Consider the following 22,101-nt stretch of genomic DNA (forward strand, 5'->3'; position numbering starts at 1 on the left):
ACATTCACCTGCAACTATTATTATTTTTAAATCAGTATTAAATATTCTCATGATCAGAAGATAAAACTAAGCTGTCACTGAGTACTGAACGGACGACTTACACAGGGTAGGTGGAGACTGGAACGAAATCTTAGTGATTACCGGAGTAAAGATGTTTGTTTGGAAATCTACCTACTGAATAGACTGAAGATGATCATTTCAAAAATGACAAAAATGATCACTTCAGAGCAATAGTCTTCTCCCTCTTTGTATGCTGTAGATTGTTCTGGTACCTGCCATCCTTTCATTCCGAGCTCACTTTAGCTACTATGGCTACTACCACCGATGTCAATGCTAGATAAACCAATGTAAACATAATTTCAAGAAAAAACAAACCCTAGCAGTTTTATACTACACTGAAGTTCTAAACCCCCCTCCAAATAGTCTAGTTATTAATTTAAAAACTTACAAGGAGTGCTTCATTAAGAAATGATTCTCACAATTCTACAGAACAACAGAAAATCCAAAACCACTCAACACCTGAGATTCTCAAGCCAGCTCTAGAGAAGGTTAATTAATAGCACTGAACAATGAGATGACATAACTATGATTGTAAAATACAGAGCATCGATAGCTACGTCTCTAAAGAGTGTACCCTGCTGTGCTGTGTATCCTAGAGGCCAGCAGGGAATCAATCAGTCTTCAGTAAGCCGCATATGACTCTTAAGCCTCCCCACTATAAAGATGGAGCAAAAACCAAAAAAGGGTTTAAGAAAGACATCATTTGTTTGAAAGATAAGTTCAATGCGGGCCTAAAACTTGGATATAAAAAGATAAACACTATAAATCTGTTAGATGAGAATTCTCAACACCTTTGCCTGTATTTAAAGAGTTCTAGAAGAAAAAGATCAGAAATGATTTAAAATCCAGTATTGTGTGTACCAAATCTGAGTCAAGATAAAACATCCACATGTCTTGTTCACACGGGGCTGTTGACCCGGTAATTCACAGTAGGACAGTCTGCCCAGAATTTACACAGGTAAGAGCATGGGTTGGCCCTGCCCACTGAGTGGTGGACGCCGCCGGCCCTTCTGCTCATGAGAGCAGGAATGTACAGTCAGCTGGGGATTTGTGAAGGAAGAGGAGATGACCCTAAGTGACTCTGTAAATTGGGTCTGATCCAACTGCTTTCCTTTCTCTGGCCTCTGGTCTCAGCAGGCGAAGCAGAATTCTTTTCAAAGTAGCCTAGTAGGTACAAAGTCTTTTAAAAAGTTGAGCTCTTTACAAATATAAAAGAGTTCTATACTGTTCTCTTTATCAGAAAACTCTAAGAAACAAAGTAACAGATGAAGAAAGAGCTCGAGTTGTTCCTAATTGAATCCCAGCTTGAGTTTGGCTGGCTGAAAGCGCTACAGTTATGTCCACCGTAGACCAGCGTGCAGGGAGGAGGCGCCTTTCTCCCTGCAGCCCACTCATAACTCAGAAACTACAGCGGATGCTCACTTTTTCTTTTAAGGAAACAGTCATTTTGTTTCTGTTCCGGCTTGCCAAACAAGGACAAGCTTCCCAGGAGCTAGCAACAGATTAAAAACTATTCCAGAAAGTGACCTTGAGATACATATAGGATATCTTCAGTAGTTTCCATACCCACAAAGACACTCCATTCAGGAGATACAGGACAACACAATGTACAGCACAGAGCAGAGGGAAGCTTTTGGCCTCTTCACTTAGGCCAGAGCTGGGGTCTCAGTGTGGCTCACTGGGCTCTGGACTGTTCTCAGCAAGTTAGAGAGCCTCCCGTGAACAGTGAGCTGCAAACCCCAGGGGCTCAGATACAAGGGGAACAGCAGTTCAAACTGTCCACATCTCAGTGTGTGGGTATGCCAAGAGAGAGCGTGGACCTGAAATGGCAGGGCCGAGGTGACTGCCTGCATGTTACTCAGTTAGGGAGAAACACACAAGAAAGATTGGTTACCTCTCACTGAGCGAACAGCCAACAACTGACCAAAACGTAAAAACTGCCAAAACATCAATTGTAAACAATGACTTGTAGTCAGTTACCAAACGTAAAGCACCCCAGGAAGGTGGGCCAGGACTTCCCAGTTCATGTCCACAAGCAAAGCACTGATTTAAACAGAGTCCCCCACAAAGACACTTTCCCAAGAGCTAAGGGAAGCCGGTGAGAACTGCAGTGACCAGATGAACTCAGGGAAGACACATCGAAAAGAGCAGTGAGTGTGAAGTGTGTGTGTGTGTGTGTGTGTGTGTGTGACGTGTGTGTGTGACGTGTGTGTGTGTGTGAATGTGTGTATGTGTGTGTGTATGTGTGTATGTGTGTGTGTATGTGTGTGTGAATGTGTGTATGTGTGTGTGTGTGTGTGTGTGTGTGTGTGTGTGTGTGTGTGTGTGTATGACGCGGACAGCTGCTCATTACCGGGCTCACTTCCCACCAAACCCCAAGCAGCACAGCAGTGAGGACACAACTCCAGCTGGGGAAAGGAGACGGAAGTGAGCCCCACACTGGCCCACACTTAGGACCACTCCAGTCAGACCCTGATGGCCCCGGACACCTGGCCAGTACCGAAGGCGGAGTTTCCAAGCCCACTCACTGTCTGCTCAGAGTTCAGAATCTCAGACTTCATGCCTGGCCCACTGACAGCTCTCAACCCTAGTGGTTTAAACCTCCCAATCAACCTAAGATTCAAGACATCCCAAGGGTCGGGCTAGTCCCCACAGACTCAGTCTCCAGAGCCACAATAGGGCCATACTGGCCCCTGAGGTACTACGGTCTGCACTCTCAGGACGAGGCTTCCCCTTGAGGAGAGAGTGAGCCCTGGACTCAACCTTCAAGCTAGCTCATGTGAGTACAGGTTCCAGGTCTGCCCGAGATTCTAAGCCAGCCCCAAGTCAGGCAGACTACACAGCCTAGGCTTCAGGCCTGTGACGGCTCCAGGTTGGTATCTCTGACTGTAAGGCAGTAGACTGAAACCCATCAACACAGTCAGGTTCTTCCCTCCAGCCTTACTCTCCAGACTGGCTATAGCGCTTCATGCCCTAACAGACCTAGCCCAGGACAACCTTTCCCGACTTCCCGTTCAGGCCAGTATATGCGGCCTCTGGACTGTTTGTACATCCCCAACCTCCAGCCCTCTAAACATGGGCCATGGTGACAGCCCAGCACCCACTCTCCCATACCTGAGACTAGCCTTGTGGATGTACATATCATACCTGCCAAGTACCAAACTAGCCCCAGAGACTCAGAATCCAGGCCAAACAAACCTAACCAGGCTCTAATGCCCTCACAAACCAAGGCTCTTTGAAGACTGCTACAGACCCAACCATCAGATCTGACAGAATGGACCAGGCCTCCTCCCTCAGACTCAGGCTTCAGACCCATCCCAGAGGATCCAGGGCCCAGGACTGGTAGGTACAAAGCCAGACTTGGCAAATTCAGGCTCAAAACCACAATTCCAAGTCAGTCCCTGTAGCCTTGGGGTTCAGGATGGCCTATTAGAGACCCAAACTCTAGGTCTTCCCTTGCAGATCCACAGCCAAGGCCCACCTCATAAGCCAATCAATAAGTCCATCTCATTGGATCCAAGCTCTATGCAGAACCAAGAACGTGAGATCTGTATACCAACATGGTGGTGCACACCTTTAATTTCAGCACTTGGGAGGCAGAGGCAGGTGGATCTCTGTGAGTTCATGGCCAGCCTGGTCTATGAAGTGAGCCAGGACTGTTACACAGAGAAATCTGGTCTCAAAAAAAAAAAAAAAAAAAAAAAAAAAAGGAGAGAGAGAGAGAGAGAGAGAGCAAGAGAGTGCAAATGCTATAAATTATTGATGAGAAATCAGACACAAGTAAATGCAAAGATATCCTGTATTCATTGGTTTGAATATTCTTAAAATGCACAAATGGCCTGAAATAGTTTATAGATTTAACATAATCTCTACCAAAATTCCAGTGAAATTTTTCACAAAAATAGAAATTGTGAAATTCATAGAGGAAGACACACACACACACACACACACTCCACCACAGGCGAACTGAAACAAGAAGAGCACATCTGGAGGCAGAGATGGAGGAGAGAAAGGGGCTCAGCATCTGGACGGCCACCTACCAGGGCTGAGCTGGCCACAGCAGCTGCTGAGTGCCAGATCTGCCAGCGGCAGAGACCTACGGTGCCCTCCCGACGAGGCGCCATTCCCCAAGGGAACCAGCCAGCCACCTGTGGAAGGTTTATTGCACCGGCCTACTTTCTTCTCGGAAAGGGCAGTGCCTGTCCTTACTAGAGAAGATACTTATTCTGGTTAAGGATCTGCCTTTCTTGCAAGTAATGTCTTTGCTCAAACTACCATCTGTGGGCTTAGAAATGCCTTATCCACCATCATGGTATTCCACACAGCATCCTTCTGACCTAGGAACTGACATCACAGATGCTCATGGCATCCACGGGCCTTACCACATTCTCCACCACCCTGCAGCAGCTGGCCTGAGAGAAGGGCAGCATGGCCTTCTGAAGACACAGTGACCCCACCAGTTAGGTGGCAGCAGCCTGGAGGGCTGAGGCAGGGCTCTCCAGAAGGTGGTCTATGCTTTCAATCAGCACCTAACAGTACAATTTCTCCCAAGGCCAGGATTCGCGGGTCCAGGAATCAGGGGTAGAAATGGGAATGGTTCCAGTCACTACCACCCCTAGCAACCCACTAGGAAAATTTTTGCTTCCTGTTCCTGTGACTGTAAGTTCTGCTTACTTAGCATAGATGTTTAGCTGACTGTCTTAGTTAGGGTTTCTATTGCTGTGAAGAGACACCAATGAGCACTGCAAGTCTTATAAAGGAAAACGTTTAACTGGGGCTGGCTTACAGTTCAGAGGTTTAGTCCATTATCATCATGGCAGGAAGCATGGCAACATGCAGGCAGACATGGTGCTAGAGAAGGAGCTGAGAGTCCTACATCTTGACTCACAGGCAACAGGAAGTGGTATGAAATACTGGGCGGTAACTTGAGCATAGATGAGACCTCAAAGCCCACTTCCCCAGGGACACATTTCCTCCAACAAGACCATATTGACTCCCACAAGGCCACATCTCCTAATGGTACCATTAGGTACCAATGGTCCCTTTGGGGGGCATTTTCTTTCAAGCTACCACAGTGACTTAAAAACTGACGGCAAAGCTATACAGACCAAATCAGTACGGTGCTGATAAAAACAGGCTGTGGAACAGAACAGGGTACCCGAAATAAAGCTGAACATGCACGATCAGCTGATTCTCACAAACATGCCAAGACACAATTGAAAAAAGGGGGGGGGGCAAGTTTCTTCGACAAATGGTGCAGGATATATATAAACAAAAGGATAAAATTAGAGCTCACACCACACACCATGCACAAAAAACAATGTGACACGGGTAGAACACTCACATGTAAGACCTGAAACCACACAGCCACCAGACAAAGAAGACACGGGAGAGAAACTCTGGGCAGTGGCAGGGACAAGCATTGGCTGGAAGTGACCCCAAAGGCACAAGCAGCAAAAGCAGAAGAAACAAATGTACGTGCAGCAAAAAGCTTCTGCACAGAATGGACCTGTCGACGGGGAGAAGGGACACCCTATGGATGGGAGATGTCTACACGCTGTCTATCTCAGCATGGTCATAGCCAAAAAAATTTATAAAGAACCACAACTCAATAGTAAGAAAGCAAACAATTCCGTTTTAAGAAATGGACAATGAAGCGGGGCAGTGGTGGCGCACGCCTTTAATCCCGGCACTCGAGAGGCAGAGAGGAAGGTGGATTTCTGAGTTCAAGGCCAGCCTGGTCTACAGAGTGAGTTACAGGATAGCCAAGACTACACAGAGAAACCCTGTCTCAAAAAAGCCAAAAAAAGGAAGAAAAAGGAAAAAGAAAATGAAATGAACAAAGCACCTGAACAGATAACTATCAAGAGAAGACACAGAAATGGAATGCATACTTGGGAAAAAATTTTCACATCACTTATCATAAAGAAAATGCACATTAAAATAGAATGAGAACCCACCTCACATCCACTGGAAGATCAGTGTTAGAACATTATTAGATTTAAAAAAGAAAATACAAGAATTAGCATGAAGGTAGAGAAAAGGCAGCCCATTTGTACTGCTGGTAGGAATGAAAATTAACACAGCCATTTGGAAAAACAGTATAGCAATTCAAAAGATAAGAGAAACGTGTAACTCCTTGAAGATCTAGTGATTCCACTTCTGGTTACACAGTCAGAGAAAGTGGCATCGGTCTGTGCAAGAGGCATTTGCACTTTACCCCAGCCAGGGTACAGAACCAGCGTAAATGTCTGTGAACCATGACCGGATAAACAAAATAATACACAAAACACACACACACACACACACACACACACACACACACACACACACGAAAACTCTGACCTTATGGAAGAAGGAAACGCTTCACTTTGGACAACATGGATGAATCCAGAGGACACCAATAAGTGAACTCAGCTAGGCATAGCAAGACAATACTATATGATCTCATTTCCATTTGCAATATAAAAAAAATCCAATTTGGCTAGAGGATATGAAGTCTGAGAGAAAGAGCACAAGGTGTGTGTGTGTGTGTGTGTGTGTGTGTGTGTGTAGATGGAGGGAGTTCAAGGAAATGATGTAATGATGTAACTGTAGCTTAATTTTTTTAAATAAAAAAGTTCAAATTAAAAAACAGAGTAAAATAATGGTAATCAGAGGTGGGGGGGGGAGATGGGAGGACTGGGAAGCTGTTGCTCAAAGGCACAGAATCTTAGGAGAAAAAGTTCAACACATTTCCCATACATTAAGGTGACTGCAATTAACAGCAAAACACACTCTCAAGAAAGAAGAGACTAGAATTAGTGTTCTTTCCATCCTCAAAAAGTATGTGAGGCAGCCCTCATGGGATATGGCCTGACTTATAGATTCCTTGGAGGGTACAAGAATCAAGGCGGCATATTTTTCACCATAGAGACATACATGTAACTTGTCCAAAGAAACACATAAAAAAGAGAGAAAAGGCAATAGACTAACACTGTATTATTTGTGCTTTCTGCCTGACACCCTTTTTTCTTGGGTTCAAGAAACACTAGAGGGCTGTGGGGAAAGTTGAGAGGGGAAGAGCTGGAGGGTGAAAGCGTGGATCGTAGGGCACTGCCTCGTCCACAAGCTACCAGACGCTGACACTCGCGATCTCAGATTCCAGTGTCAACCGGTAACACCCATCTCCAGACAGCGGGAACTGGAGGGCCTACAGAGACCAGGGGCTCTCCTTGCCCCGGCAGCTTACATCACATTCCTTTCCTAGCCTGTTTGCTAGTTTTATTTAACTCAGAAAGGGCAACTTCACAACTGTAGGGAATGAACACTTGCTGCTTTCTGCTGTATGCACTAACCTAGAGTGAAAAGGATGCCATGGGAAAACTGAACGGTGAAAATCTTGGCATGCTGGTTTTGACTCAGTGGGTTCCTTACTCTATTAGAGAAGCAGCGCCCTAAGAGAGAACAGGCTGGAAAGGTGGCTTGGCAGCTGAGAGCACTTGTACTTGCCAAGGACCCAGAACGGATTGCCCGCACCCACATGGTGGCTCATAACTGTCCGTAACTACGGTTCTAGGGGATCTGATGCCCTCTTCTGATCTCTGAGGTTACCAGACACTCATGTAGTGGATAGTCAAACATGTGAGCAAAACACTCACACACAAAAAATAAAAATAAATCTTTTAAATAATTAAATAAATTTTTAAAAGACCAAAAAAAAGAAAGGAAGAAAGAAAGAAGAGAGAGAAAGAGAGAGAGAGAGAGAGAGAGAGAGAACTGCCTGGGAACAAGCACCTAGTCTCTGGGGCTATGGATATGTAAAATACACAGAACTGAGCTCCTTACTGTACCATTAGTAATTACATTTTTCCTCCATTTGTCTCCATGGAAAAGCTGAAGATATTTTGATGAAGATATAAAACAACAGCTGGGTCTAGGGATGGGGCTCAGCGGCAGGGTGCATGCCTATCCTGTTCAAGACCTTGATCACAATCCACAACTACACAGCTTGAATTTTACACAAATGAGAAGCATCTTGTCTGCAGGCAATGCTGATTAACAGCCACACGACTAACATAAGCTCTACTTTGTTAAGGACACGCCTGACACAAGACAATGTAAGACAAGAGAATATTCAATTATTCCGCTGTGAACTGTCTAAATCTTTTATATTTCCTTTCTTAAATTCAGTCTCAACATATAGTCTCATTTTCTTCCTCATCCTTAAAAAAAAACACAAAGTGGTGGCGCAAGCCTTTAATCCCAGCACTCAGGAGGCAGAGGCAGGCAGATCTCTGTGAGTTCAAGGCCAGCCTGGTCTACAGAGCGAGATCCAGGACAGGTACCAAAACTACACAGAGAAAAACCAAAACCAACCAACCAAACAAACAAAAACACAAAAACAAACAAACAAAAATCTTTCTTAGAGATCAGGGGAGTTCCTGGATCTGGCTCCTATTTCTTAATTATGTGCTTATTTCTTCCTTCACAAGTTATCCAGCCATATGCAGAGGGGTATTTTTTGAAAAATTTATTTCTAGGCTACCTCCCTGAACCATTTTTGGCTCAAAGAATGCAAAGTACTTTAATATAAACTCAAACATATACTTAAAATATAAATCTCTGGTGTAGGAAAATAAAAAAAGAAACTTTAAAATTAAAAAAATTCAACTGTGAACTTCTGGGGTGTTTTTGTTTTTTCTTGGTTTTGGTCTCATAATCAAAACAAACTTGACTGAGCAATCTCACAGAAACTTCTAGAATACTAATTCAGTTGAGGGTACAGGGTACAGGACTGATAGTAACAGAATCAAAGAGGACGCTACGGTGTCTTGACACACTTGAAGAAGGTCATGGCAGCGTGAATACACGAAGTCTGAAAAGCTGGTTTCACCATGTTAACCTCTGAGGTGGAAGGGGACTGACTTCTCGGCTACTCCGTCAACGAGCAGCACAGGACCTACCTCCTCACAAACTGTGGAAAACCGGTTGAGAAACTGCACCGTGTGCACCACAAACTGGTTTAGAAAGGCCACGGTTCTTTTCTGCTGAATGGCTGGCACCTGCGTCGTGTAAAAAACAAACAAATATGATTCTTACCGGAGAAAGGTACACTGTGCAATCCTCTGGGTGTCTGGATTTCATAAAGGGTGTGGGTTTGCCCTGTGACATGAATTTCGTGAAGGGCTGAGAAGAGTCACTGATTTGTTTTCCCGAACCTTGCGTGTGTCAAAGTCACAGGGGTTGCATAAAGTGTGAGAATGTGCAAGAGAGAGAGAGAGAGAGAGAGAGAGACAGAGAGAGAGACAGAGACAGAGACAGACAGAGACAGAGACAGAGAGAGACAGAGAGACTTGAGGATCCCAGAGAGGTAGTGTTAGAGTGGCGCTGTCTCCTGTCTGTCAACCTTGGGCGTAGAGACACGTGATGTGGGGAGCAAAGGCTGCGAGGCACGCCAACTCTTTAATTAGCCCAGGAAGGACCCCTTTCAAAGTGGACTGCGGGGGCTCCCCCTTCCCCAGGTTAGCAAAAGAGGGGCCCAGGTTGGGCCCGGAGAGGTGGCGTCTCCCGGGGAACCGGGGCCCCTTGGTCAAGCTCCTTCCCTGCTCGCCGGAAGCTTAAGTCCATCTTTTACAAACCTTGGTCAGGTCTATGCCTGACCCCATGAGAGGAAGCCCATCCTCATCCATCTCCTCAGCGGATGGGGACCCCGGGGCTCAGGTACAAGCCCCTCCCAGTCCCGTACAGAGCCCCGATTCCCTTCCCAAGTTCCTGCCTCCGGGGCCTTTCCGGAAGAAAGCTCCCGAGTTCACCAATCAATCGGTGGCTTCGGAGAGCCCGCCCCTTCGCTCTCGCTCAGCATTCTGGGATTGGTAGTTCGTGATACGGATTGTAAAGTTGGCCCTGGGAAGCGAGGCTGAAAAGCAGCAGGTGCCGTTTTAGCTGTAAAATCTGAAAAAATGCCCGAGAAAACAGAGAAAGAGAAAGAGAGGGAGGGACGGAGGGACGGACAGACAGAGAGGCAGAGAGGGAGACAGAGACTGAAAGAGACAGAGAGAGACAAAGAGGGACTGAAGAAATGAAGGAGAAACCTTTACCGTCAAAGAATAGTACAGTGAAGACATGCAGAATTTTGACGTGCAAATTTTAGATGAATGTGCAAACAAAATCCCGTGAAAGTTGTGGCATTGCAAATTAGCACATACAAACGCTTGTGTACCATGGGTACATGCACCACATGGACTCAAAGTGCTGTGGTACTGAAGATAATCGGTCTAAGTTGCCCGAGCAAAGACGAGGAAACCAACTTTAGTGGCTACTTAACATTAGGAGGAGTTAAGATGACAGCCTGGAATGGAGAGTACAGTATGTAGGGCAAAGGCAAAGTTGTTTGGTGGTGTAAGCAGACTGCCCAGAGGTGGAGAATAATGAGAAACAAGGCAGAAGTAGACACAAAGAGCTGATGAAGGGCCTTTAATGCCAGAAAAAGAGTCATGTTCTTCTAAATGTGATTCATGGGCCACTGGTTGGGAGTGTTTCTTAAAAGGCTCATTGCAGAGATTAACCTCAAGCAAACCAAATCAGAATCTCTCTTGGAGAAACTTGGATACCTGCATTTTAAATACCACTCCGTGGAATTGTTCTGAATTGGATTGTCTTCAACAGTAGGGTCTTATTGTCAAGTTCTATGGAACCTGACTGGCCAATAACTCTATTTTTTTTTTTTTTTTTTTGGTTTGTTTATCGAGACAGGGTTTCTCTGTGTAGCTCTGTGCCTTTCCTGGATCTCGCTTTGTAGACCAGGCTGGCCTCGAACTCACAAAGATCCGACTGCCTCTGCCTCCTGAGTGCTGGGCCGCCGCCACCGCCACCACCACCACCTCCACCCGGCAGCCCAATAACTCTAAAAGATGTAATCCAGTCTATGTACTAGGCTCTTTTTGTTGTTGTTGTTGTTGTTAGCAATAGTGTCTATAGTACCTAGTAGGGGCCATTGTTGCCTTATAATAGGGTAATGCCATTAAAATATGAACTGCATACATACATATATACATACATACATAATACGTGCATGTATACAGTTTAGGAACCTTCTATAGTGGTAGGTTTCCATATGTCTCTTCCCAAAGGGCTTCAGTGTTTTTCTAGTGTTAGTCCTTCCTAGGTTCCCTCCTGTACCCTTGCAATGTTTTCATTACCCACTTTCTGGCTATTGTGAATATAGCAGGATTGAACATGGATGAGCTATATCTAGAGCAGGATATAGACCTCAGGGTATGCCCAAGAGTGGTATAGCCAAACCGTGTGGTGTATCTATCTCCAACTTTTGGGGGACCCTCCGACCTGATTTCCGAAATGGTTGCAGCAGTTTGCTCTCCCTCTATCAGTTCTCCTTCTCCTGCAAAGGACATCTGTTGTCATTTGATTATTTTAACCTTAGCCATTCTGACTGGGGTAAGACAAAAATCTCTAACTACCTTTAATTTGCGTTTCCCTGGTGACCAAGGAGGGTGGCCATTAAAAAAGTGTTTGTCAGCCATTTGTATTTCATCTTTTGAGAATTATTTAGTTTAGTTCTATGCCCCATTTACTGAATTTCTTGAAGTAAGCCAGAAATTAAGTTTGATGCGTTGATAAACTGCTCTTCTCGGGAAAGATTAATCTGCAACATGATGTTGTTTGACAGGATTTTATTCATACTAGTGATGTGTTTCAGCATCAGGGGTAGTTTACTCACGCCTGTTGCTGCTTTAACAGGCAAGTTTGTGTAATAACACTTTCTTCTTCCAATGATGTTCACTGCATCCTGAGAATCTGCTTGCTTTGCTCATCAATTAAACGTACTTCTCTGTTTAAGTGTTTTTCGTGAGAGTAAAAGCAATTCAGTCACATCTTCAGGCTCCAATTCCAACTCCAGTCTTTCTGCTATTTCCAGCACATCTGCAACTACCTCCTTCACTGAATCTTGAATTACCTCAAGCCATCCATGCTTTGGAATCCACTTCTTGCAAACTCCCCCTTCCTCTCCTTTGGAACTGGCTGTCCTGTAGCCCAGCTTAGCCTCAACCTCATGTAAAAGAAATGAACTTTGAACTCTTGCCTCCATTCCCTGAGTACTGGGATTACAGGTGTGTGCTACCATGGCCAGCTCAAATTTTCTTGACATTGACATTTTGACCTCTGCCCATGGATCACAAATGTTCTTTGTTTCATTTAGAACATTGAATTCTTTGGGAGAGTTTCGGTTTATTTTGCCAAGATCCACAAGAGTTAGTGTGTAAGGTGTAGCAGCCTTACAAATTTGGTTTTCTCTCCCCTTTTCTCCCCCAGATCTCTCATTCCTTCTCTCTCCTCTCTTTCTGTCTCTCTTCCTCCATTGTCTCATTTATTTCTTCTCTCCAATTCGTTTTTTGAGACATGGCCTTGTTTATTCCATCCTGACCTCAAACTCACTAATAGCCCAGGATGACATTGAATTTGTGATCTTCCCGACCCCATGTCTTGAGTTCTGGGATTTCAGGTGTATGCCACTAGAGGCATACATATTTATTCAATAATAAGACTTGAAAGTAAAAATTGTGTCCATTGCAGAGTGGATTTTGTGTCAGGCAACAGAAACATTAAGCTCATTGTCCATCTCCTTTGGAGCTCTTGAGTGACACATGGCGCTGATGCCAACTAGCAGTCATACTTGGAAATGTTTTTTTTCTTTTTTATCCTGATTAGTATGTATCAATAATGGGCTTAAAATTGTCTGCAAACCATGTTGTAAACAGATATGATATCATCTGGGCTTTGTTCCATTTACAGCGGACAGGCAGAACAGACAGTATAAATCTCAAGGGCCCTGGGGTTTTCAGAATGGTAAGTTAGCAATGGCTTCATTGTAAAAGCCCCAGCTTCATTAAGCCCTAGTAAGAAAATTGGTCGGGCTTTTGAAGCTTTGACAATGGCATTGACATCTCTCTGGCTATAAAAGTCTGACACGGCATTTTCCAGTAGAAGGCTGTTTCATCTGTGTTGAAAGCCTGTTGGCTGGCGTAGCCCCCTTCATCATTGATCTTTTCTAGACCTTGGGGATAACGTGCTGCATCTTCTGCATCAGCCCTGGGTGAGTCATTGTGCCCTTGTATGTTATGAAGACATCTTCATTCTCCAAACCAAATGAAGCAACCTCTGCTAGCATCAAATTCACCTTCTGTGGGACCTTCACCTTTCTCAGCTTTCATAGAACCAAAGATAATTAAGGCCTTGTTGTGGATTAGGCTTTGGCTAAGGGGAATATTGTGGTTGTTTTGACTTTCTTTTCAGACCAATAACTTTCTCCATATTAATAACAGGGCTATTTTAGGTTGTTTTATTATCACTCACATTAATTCCCTTCAAAAAGTTCTTTTCCAGTGTGTTTTTTATTTGCAACTTTTAACAATAAAATAAAAAAAATCAGTGTATCCTTTAAAAGTTTTTCTCCGTCTTTACAACCCGATTAACTGGTAGAATGGGCATAGCTTTTGGCTTTCTCACCAATCTTAACTTTCCTAGCATTTGGTTTAAAGTTAGAGAGAGGAAATTCTCCTTTCATGTGAGAACTTAGGAGACCTCCATGTGTGAGCTGAAGGGTTTCATTTCATTACTGTGTTTCAGGGGCTCTAGGGAGACACAGGTAAATGGACTAGTTAGGACACACATGATGCTAAGGGATTGGGCCTGCCATCTTACATGGGCATGATTTGTGGCACTCAGGAACAATTACAGTAGTAACATCAGTGGATACTGATCCCAAATTACTGTAACAGACATAATGAGAAAGTTGGAAATTCTGTGAGAATTACTAAGATGTAGCACAGATGCCTGAAGTGATCACACACTGTCGGAAAGGAGACCAATAAACAGACTTGCTCCATGCAGTTGCCACAGAGCTTTAGTTTGCCGGGAGAGAGAAAGCAATTATCTGGAAAGCCCAGTAAAACCAACCACAATAAAATGAGGTATGCCTAAACTGTACTTGTTCCACAAGTATAAATAACATAAACACTGTGACAGTTCTAGGCAACTGTACTTATGTTTTGTTTTCTCCCCTTGACAAAGTCCATACGACCTGGAAGTTTTCCATTAGGCTGGAAATTGCTTGGAGCAAAGGCTATTCTTTTCTTACGAGTCCTCAATTAGTACCAGTCAGGCTGCTTTTCAGTGAAAAGTCATTAATAAATTAAATATACAATTTTAACTGCTTATTATGATGTGGGTATGATCCTTGGCACTAAACAGTCATGCGTCTATCCATCCCTCCAGCCATCTATTCAAACATATCCCATACTGCATACTCAACATATTATAAACAGGCATACAGAAATGAACAAAGGAGAGATAAAGCTTAGGTACTCATGTATGTAAACAGATAACAGAGATGTGGAGTGGCTCAAAGTCTAGAGTAGGAGACAAATAAATGAGGGATTAATAGTCTCATAAAGGCTTAGCTAAAGTGTGCCCTGAAGAGCAAGCAGCAGCTAACAGATGGAAGAAAATGAATGTAGCTTTCTAGAGGAACTGTTGCTTGGATTTGCATCTATGAAAGTTATCATGGTATAAAATAGAGATATGAACGCCACAGCATGTACAGACAATGGCATTCTACGTCGATGACCTTTTCCTTCTCAGTTTCCAGCCCTTTGCTTTGACACATGGAAATCAGTTAGGGGCAAAATTCTCATCAGCCTCTCCTGAGGCTACTGCTGCCTGCGGCTCTTTCTTCATCTTCATCCACCTCGCACATCATCCAGGGAGGAGGCAGCCATCTCTCTTGCTCCTAGTTGCTTCTAGACCACTGTCTTTCCCTTCTCTGTAAACATGCCAGGCCACCACAGTTCTGAGTTCATGCTCTGCGGGCTGATATCCTGGGAGTTGTGTTTCTCTCACTCATCCTCTTGTGAATGTCTAGAGATGAGATTGATACCCTGGCTTCTCAGTTCCTTCAGTTGCCCTCCAAGCAGCTCTACTCTTCAGCCATAGAGCAGCTTATGATGTTCAGTCTTCAATCCCTGTAATTTGTCAGTGTCTCCACCCTCCATATTTTTCCTAAAAGTTTTCTATCTGTCCACATAGTCAGTCTTTCTAGCTTACTCTCTTGTTGCCCTAATTCTGATAGTTTTTTTTTTTTTTTTGAGTTTTGTTTTTTTTTTTTTTGAGCTACAAGAAGTCTACTTCTTATTGGTCTTGTTTTTTTTGTTTTTGTTTTTGCATTTTTGAAATTTCAAAATAATTACATCCATTTCTCCCCTTCTCTTATCTTCCTTCCCTTATTAACCTCTCCCATTCCTTCCTCTCAAATTCATGGACTCTTCCCCCCCCTTTCTCTCTCTCTCTCTCTCTCTCTCTCTCTCTCTCTCTCTCTCTCTCTCCATGTATATGCTGTGCAATAATCCTGTTGTACACTGTAAAGATTTGTCACTAGAATTGGTTTCATAAAATGCTGATTGGCTGCAAGTAGCCAGGCAGGAAGTATAGGCGAGGTGACTAAACTAAGAATGCTGGGAAGAGGAAGGGTGGAGTCAGGAGTCACCAGCCAGATGCAGAAGAAGCAAGATGAGAATGCCATATTGAGAAAAGGTACCAAGCCATGTGGCTAAACATAGATAAGAATTATGGCTTAATTTAAGTGTGAGAGCTAGTTGGCAATAAGCCTGAGCTACCAGCCAAGCATTTATAAGTAATATTAAGCCTCCGAGTCAATTGTTTGGGAAGCAACTGCTGGGTATTTGAGAGTTGCTGGTGGGACAGAAACTTCAGCTTACACACACACACACACACACACACACACACACACACATATGCATGCATACGTGTTTATATATGTATATACACTTATATGTCTGTACATATGCACAAATATATAAATGCAATTTGGTCAGCCCATTTAGTGTTACTTGTATGTGTGTGATTTCAGGGCTGGCCAGTTGGTACTGGATAGTCAATTAGAAGCTCATCCCTAGAGAAGACCATTTCTCCCACTCTTAGCCTATCTTAGTTGCCTTTACCTCTTTGTTTAAAGGTGGGGTCTTGTGAGGACCTCATGTTAACACATCTGTTGCTGCTGTACTTGTCTGGGTCTTGTTTAGGCAGCACATTGTTGAGGTGTCATGAGTGACGCTTCCCTGCCATTTGTAGGATTTACAGTCTCACTTCTAGATTTCCTAGAAGTCTACATTTTCATCACCCCTCCCTTCCCTCATGTCCTTCTGTCCTTTCTTGCCCAGTTTGGACCCTTTGCTTTATTATAACAACTCTATAAGTCTGCTTAGTCTGCTTGTCCCCTTCTGTCATATGTACCTGGCAACATTAGTGCTTTTTCTGTGACCATTACCTGTAGTATACAACTCTTGTTGGCTGGCCCCCATCAGAATCCCTTTAAATTCATGTGTCCTGAGGTTAGACCTTGCAATGGTCCTGCTCTATCCATTCCTGATTCCTGAGGTTAGACCTTGCTATGGTCCCTCTGCTATATCCATTCCTGATTCCTGAGGTTAGACCTTGCTATGGTCCCTCTGCTACATCTATTCCTGATCTAGATCAAAGTCTTTGATCAGAGGGAACCTTGTCTTCCCTTCCATTACTTGGATACACTGTCTTTATTCTTAGAAAAAGACAATTCCTCTCTATCTGTTCCCTAGGAACTCACCCGAGTACATCATTCCAATGGTTGCTTCCTTCTTTCCCACAGCATCAGCCTGTCCTTTCATTGGCCTATTTCCAGTAAAATAAAATGTGCTATGACTTCACCTTTTTCTAGGAAACAACCTCTTCCCTCCCTTTCAGGTAAGTTCTTCAAAAGGTTGTCCAGCTTCTCTCTTAAAATTTTCTCCTCTCCTTCATTGCTGAACTTTCCATAAGCCACAGTACTGATCTCAAGGTCTCCTTTGACTTTCAGGATGTCACTGAAAGATTCTTGCTTATTACCTAGCTTGACTTTACATAACATTTAATAAAGTTGACCACTCTTTCCTGTTTGGATACCTCCTCAAATTTTCACAAAAGCAGATTGCTCCTCCTTCTCTTCCTCTCTGCCTCCTCCTCCTTCTCCACCACTCTGGCCACTTCTGAGTTTCATGCCGGTTTGTCCTCACTACTTTTATAGATCTGCTCCTGGTATCACAATGGAAGCCAGTGAGGGTGAAGCAAAGTGAAAATGGTGTGTAGCATGAATCTTAGAGTCTTATTAATAAAATCAAACCTGAGCCAGGTATTGGGGTGAACTGCTGGAAGGTCAGAAAGACAGAACAAGCCACAGCTAACCTCACCTCGACAGATCTTCAGCTGGTCTTGTTTCCTCAGACTAGAGGCCTCTGTGTCCTCATCCCAATGGTTCTCAGCTGAACTGCTGCTCAAAAGCCTGAAGCTTAACCAGTCAAGTGCTTAACCAGGCCAAATGCTTCTGGTCCTCACGCCTTATATACCTTTCTGCTTTCTACCACCACTCCCTGGGATTAAAGACTTGCTTTCTGGTTTTAAAGGCGTGATGAGTCACCATGCTTGACTGTATCCTTGAACACACAGATTTCTGTCTCTGGAATGCTAGTATTAAAGGCGTGTGCTACCACTGCCTATCCTTTATGTTTAATATTGTGGCTGCTCTGACCCCAGATAAGTTTATTAGCATGCACAATATTTGGGGGAATACAATACCATAACGGTGAGCAGTTGAAGACGATTAGAATGTGAGGTGCTTTGAAGGGCACGTTAGGGCAAGGACTTGAGGTTTCTCTCTGGGTGAAATGAGAAACCATAGAAGGATCTGGAACAAAAACACTATTGGAGCTACTGAGGAACTTTAAGTAGGGTGTATGGAAAATTATTTTGAGATGTGTTACATTTGTTTATGCTGCAGAGTGTTTAATGATGCAAAGGTGTGTTGCATTCTTTTATGCTGCATTTGTTTAACTCAGTAAAGCTATGATACTTTGCCTGTAAAAAACACCTGATTGGTCTAACTAAGAGCTGAACAGCCAATAGCTAGGCAGGAGAGAGAAATAGGTAGGGTTGGCAGGTAGAGAGGATAAATAGGAAGAAGAGAGCGAGAGAGTAAGAAGGAAAGAAAGGAATATAGAATAGAGAAGGCAAAAGGTAGATGGGATAATATTTTTAATATTTATTTATTTATTTATTTATTTATTTATTTATTTATTTATTTATTTATTATGTACACAGAAGAGGGCGCCAGATCTCATTACAGATGGCTGTGAGCCACCATGTGGGTGCTGGGAATTGAACTCAGGACCTCTGGAAGAGCAGTCGGTGCTCTTAACCACTGAGCCATCTCTCCAGCCCTAGATGGGATAATTTAAAAAAAGTTGGCAAGAAACAAGTCAAGCTAGGGCCAGGCACTCAGAAGTAAGAATGAGTCTCCATGTATTTATTTGGGAGCTGGATGGTAGGCCCCCCAAAAGAGTAAAAGAGTCGGGGAGTCACATGATGAGAATCTTATTTTAGGGCAATCTTTCTCTTTGGAACAAAATAACAAATGTGACTTGTTAGGTAGGCAAGCCTGGAAAGTCGCACAGCTGTAGCCATCTATGAGGCTCTACAATGCAGCAGTTACAGAGACTGGACTCCAGCCTCTGGCCCATCTGATCATTTAGATCCTCAGCAGCTCTTGACTCTATTGACAACCCTTGTTCCACATCTCAAGTTCTGTCCAACATTCAGCTGCTGGCTCACTCCTTTAATCTCACTCTGTACTGTTCTCTGTATGTCCAGTTTCTTTCCATTCCTGGAATCACTTACTGTGGCTCTCTAAACACGATGTCTTCTCTGTCTGGAACACTCATCTTTGCTCCTAACCACTGTCTGCCTAACTCCTGCTCATTCTCACATCACATCTTTGACTTTCAATAGTTTGTATACCACATGCGTGCATATGATTGACTTTGTACTGGAGACAGGGAACACTTGTTAAAAACATTCACACACTGTTTCTGTTAGCAGCCTTGCAGGGGATTTAGTTTTGTGACTGGGGGCCTTCTAGACCTAAATCTGTCCCCAAATCATAGTTAGCAAGGTCTCACCTGATTTCTTCCTCTCGAGTCTTCTTGCAGAATGCTTTTCTTTCTCCACCTTCCATTTTTCTCCCATGGTTTTGTGTTCATCTGTGCTTCCCTAGATCTGTCTCTCCAGAACTTGTTTCATTAGTGTCATATTTTTATGCTCTTGGTACTTTCATGGAAATACTAGAGTTTTACTTTATTTGGTTGTTTCTCATTATTATGGCTTGAAAAGATTCCTTACAACTTTCCATCTCCCAACCATGAGCAGAAGTCTTCCATTCTATCCTTAGTTTCTCTGGTCTGCCCAAGGATGTTATTCTTCTGAATATATGCTTCCAACCAACTCTGCTTAATCTTGTATTAGCTAATGCTATACTTGCCTGTTTGCATAGATCCCCATTGGATACCAATTTAGGACAGACCACCTTGATCTCTACTTAGATTCCAGCCCAATGTTTGCTGCATAGCAAACCTTTAATAAGTATTTGTTGATTATGACAATTAGACCTAATGACCTTGGTGCTTTCACATCTTTACCTTCCATGAACTCTCGACTTAGGTACAACTCACAACTCTGGGCGTTCAATCAGCCTTTCTGAGACACATCTTTGTCAGCCTGTTCTACCTCTTTAGAGCCAAGATGGGCTCCCAGTCAGAAGAGGGAGAATTCAAGAGTGGGTGAAAGAGTGAGACAAAAATCACCACTAGTCACTGCCTATCTATAAGTAAAGTGTTTGTGTGCGTATAAAACAGGATCGTCAACTTATGACTGTCTCAGCTGGTCATCAGAAAGAACAGCTATTTCCGTCGGCCTTCTTGGATCTTTGATGAGTACTGCTCATCAGTCATCCACAGTTCCTGGTATCAGTACCATTCTCACTTTAACACTAGAATTTCTAGCACTAATAAAAAAAAACAACAAACAAACAAACAAACAAAAAACAAACAAACAAAAAACAACCCCTAGCTAGAAATTTTGGCAAACTACCAGGAATCTCCTGACATATATGGTTTTGTGCAGACTTTCTCCCACTGGCAGAAAATAAAACACATTGCCAGATTTCATTTACTCCCGTGAATTTTGGCAGTAAACTGAGACGATTATAATGAACACTGACTTTAAGGGTAGAGACTATATCTGTCACTCACATTTATTCACTCGATAAAAACAATCCTAAGAATTTTCAGCAGTTACTTTTGTTTCTGTAGGTGATTTAAATTTAACTTTACCATGGATGAGTTCTTAGGTGGGAGAAAGGATGAGAAATGGGCTCCCATTTTTACTCTATTCCCTGCTTTAAGATGGAAGAGTTAGAGGTGCACAGATTGGTTCACAGTCACAGGAAGAACGGAATACCCCTTCTTCTTTTCCTCTCCTGTAGGCCCCATTCCTTGAGAGTGATGTAACCCTCTGTTGAGACTTGGTTAAGGAAAGGAATTACAGTCTAATCACTCCAGTGTGTCTGTCTTAGACTACTTCTGTTAAGTGATCTGGCTTTCCCAAGACATCTCAGAACACTGGACTATAAATTTACATCCTGCTGGTGGGAGACTAGATTCTTCTCTAGAAACCCAATCACCTCAAGAGAAGGGGCCCAAGGATATTTAGTCAGAAAGTCCCCAGTGAAACAATAGGGAGCCCAATGCTATTCTGAAGGTTATATATATTTGGGGGCTTTGGAGGAAAAAAGTCTGTCTCATTTCTACTCATGGGACTTTTATCTAAGGAGGTGATTAGGTGATGATACAAAGAAGTTATTGGTCAGCTGTCACTCTACTGAGTAAGAATTGTAGGCTGGTGGGACGCCATTCTGGTGCTGGCAAACCCAGGTGAGTGCCCAAGGCCTACAGGCTGGACCAGCAGACCAGTGGCTTCCAGCTCTGAACCTTGAAAATTAGGCCTCTGGGTCTATGCTGCCAGGCTGAAGGCTTCCAGCCCTGGGGATTAACAACCAGCAGCCCTGGGAATTGTCAGCTTTGGCTTCAGGGAGCAGACAGCAGCGAGCAGAGGTGGGTGACATCATCTAGTGCTGCTCTCATATAGGCTGGGAATGTCCAGGAATAAGGACAGTGTTCCAGGGTGGTAGGACTCTTGGTTCTCAGGCCTGGAGATTCTCTGGAGCTCTTTGAGTGTTCGAAGCCTGACACGCCCACTCACCAGTTCCTCACGTGGCTCCTTTCCATTGCTTCTGCCCCTCTCATCCTGCCTCATCTGTTCTCAGGAACTCCCCAGCTGCCTCGGCTGCTGTCCTTTCTCCAGGTCACCAGGCCATCCCACTCTGCTATGGATGAAAAGCAAACGCAGGCAAGAAAAGACCTCTCTGGAGCCCTTCTAAGGGCTTCAGGTTGCACACCACGGGGCAGTACAAGAGGCAGTCTTCCGGCCAGCTCAGAAAGTAAGCCCAACAGTGCTTCCACAGTTAGAAAGGGGGCACATGAACCAGTCATAGAAATGATAGCCTGGGTTTGCACCACTTAGAGGCCTTCTGCTGCGCCGTTAAGGGCAGTATTCTTCCTCTGCTCCGGGCAGAAAAAGCAAACCTAGAGTTGATCAAGAGTTTTTTAGTGGCAGAAAGCTCTGTCCACGATGTTTAAAACAACTGCGACTGGGACAGGGCCTTCAGGAGTATAGTTCTGATTTAATAGCAAGCAGCTGTGGCTCCTGGCTAGCTTCCTCAAAGCATCCGTGTATTTTTCAAAGTGGCCATTGTTGGCATGAGGATAATCCAGCTAGCTGCTGAGCTGACGGTCCTTCGCTCAAGGCAGCCAAAGCGCTAGGGAAGGATCAAACACTTGTCAATTAGGGAGTCAGACTTCCCTGGCCTCTAATCCCTTAGCTTAATTTAAAGGAGAAATAAGTATTAAAAGGGTGATTGCAATAGGGACATCATTAGCAACGTTGCAACAATGCTTAACTCCTGCTCTGGGAGAGGTCGGTCTTAACCAAGAAAAGGAGGCAAGAGCTCCATGTAAGGTAGACACAAGGACAGTCCAGATCTTGTTCAGGAGACAAGGCAGTGTT

At 43.9% G+C, this 22,101-nt stretch overlaps 1 protein-coding gene across 6 annotated transcripts in view; it reads right to left on the reverse strand.

The window, feature by feature from the left end:
* Window positions 1-9,876, reverse strand: part of Washc3 (WASH complex subunit 3) — a 100,359-nt gene extending 90,483 nt beyond the window's left edge. For 4 of the 6 annotated variants that reach the window (XM_037196853.1, XM_037196852.1, XM_037196855.1 and 1 more), the window contains exons 1-2: window positions 9,681-9,876; window positions 9,006-9,104 (exon numbers count right to left, since the gene is read on the reverse strand). In XM_037196853.1, the coding sequence (XP_037052748.1) occupies window positions 9,006-9,104; window positions 9,681-9,731 (150 nt within the window). In that variant the 5' untranslated portion in view covers window positions 9,732-9,876. The remainder of the gene's footprint in view (window positions 1-9,005; window positions 9,105-9,680) is intronic. The other 2 variants (XM_037196851.1, XM_037196856.1) reach the window with 1 other exon arrangement.
* Window positions 9,877-22,101: the final 12,225 nt, after the last annotated feature.

The sequence above is a fragment of the Peromyscus leucopus genome, chromosome 18 (assembly GCF_004664715.2).
Source record: "Peromyscus leucopus breed LL Stock chromosome 18, UCI_PerLeu_2.1, whole genome shotgun sequence".
In the NCBI taxonomy this organism is placed as follows: Eukaryota; Metazoa; Chordata; class Mammalia; order Rodentia; family Cricetidae; genus Peromyscus; species Peromyscus leucopus.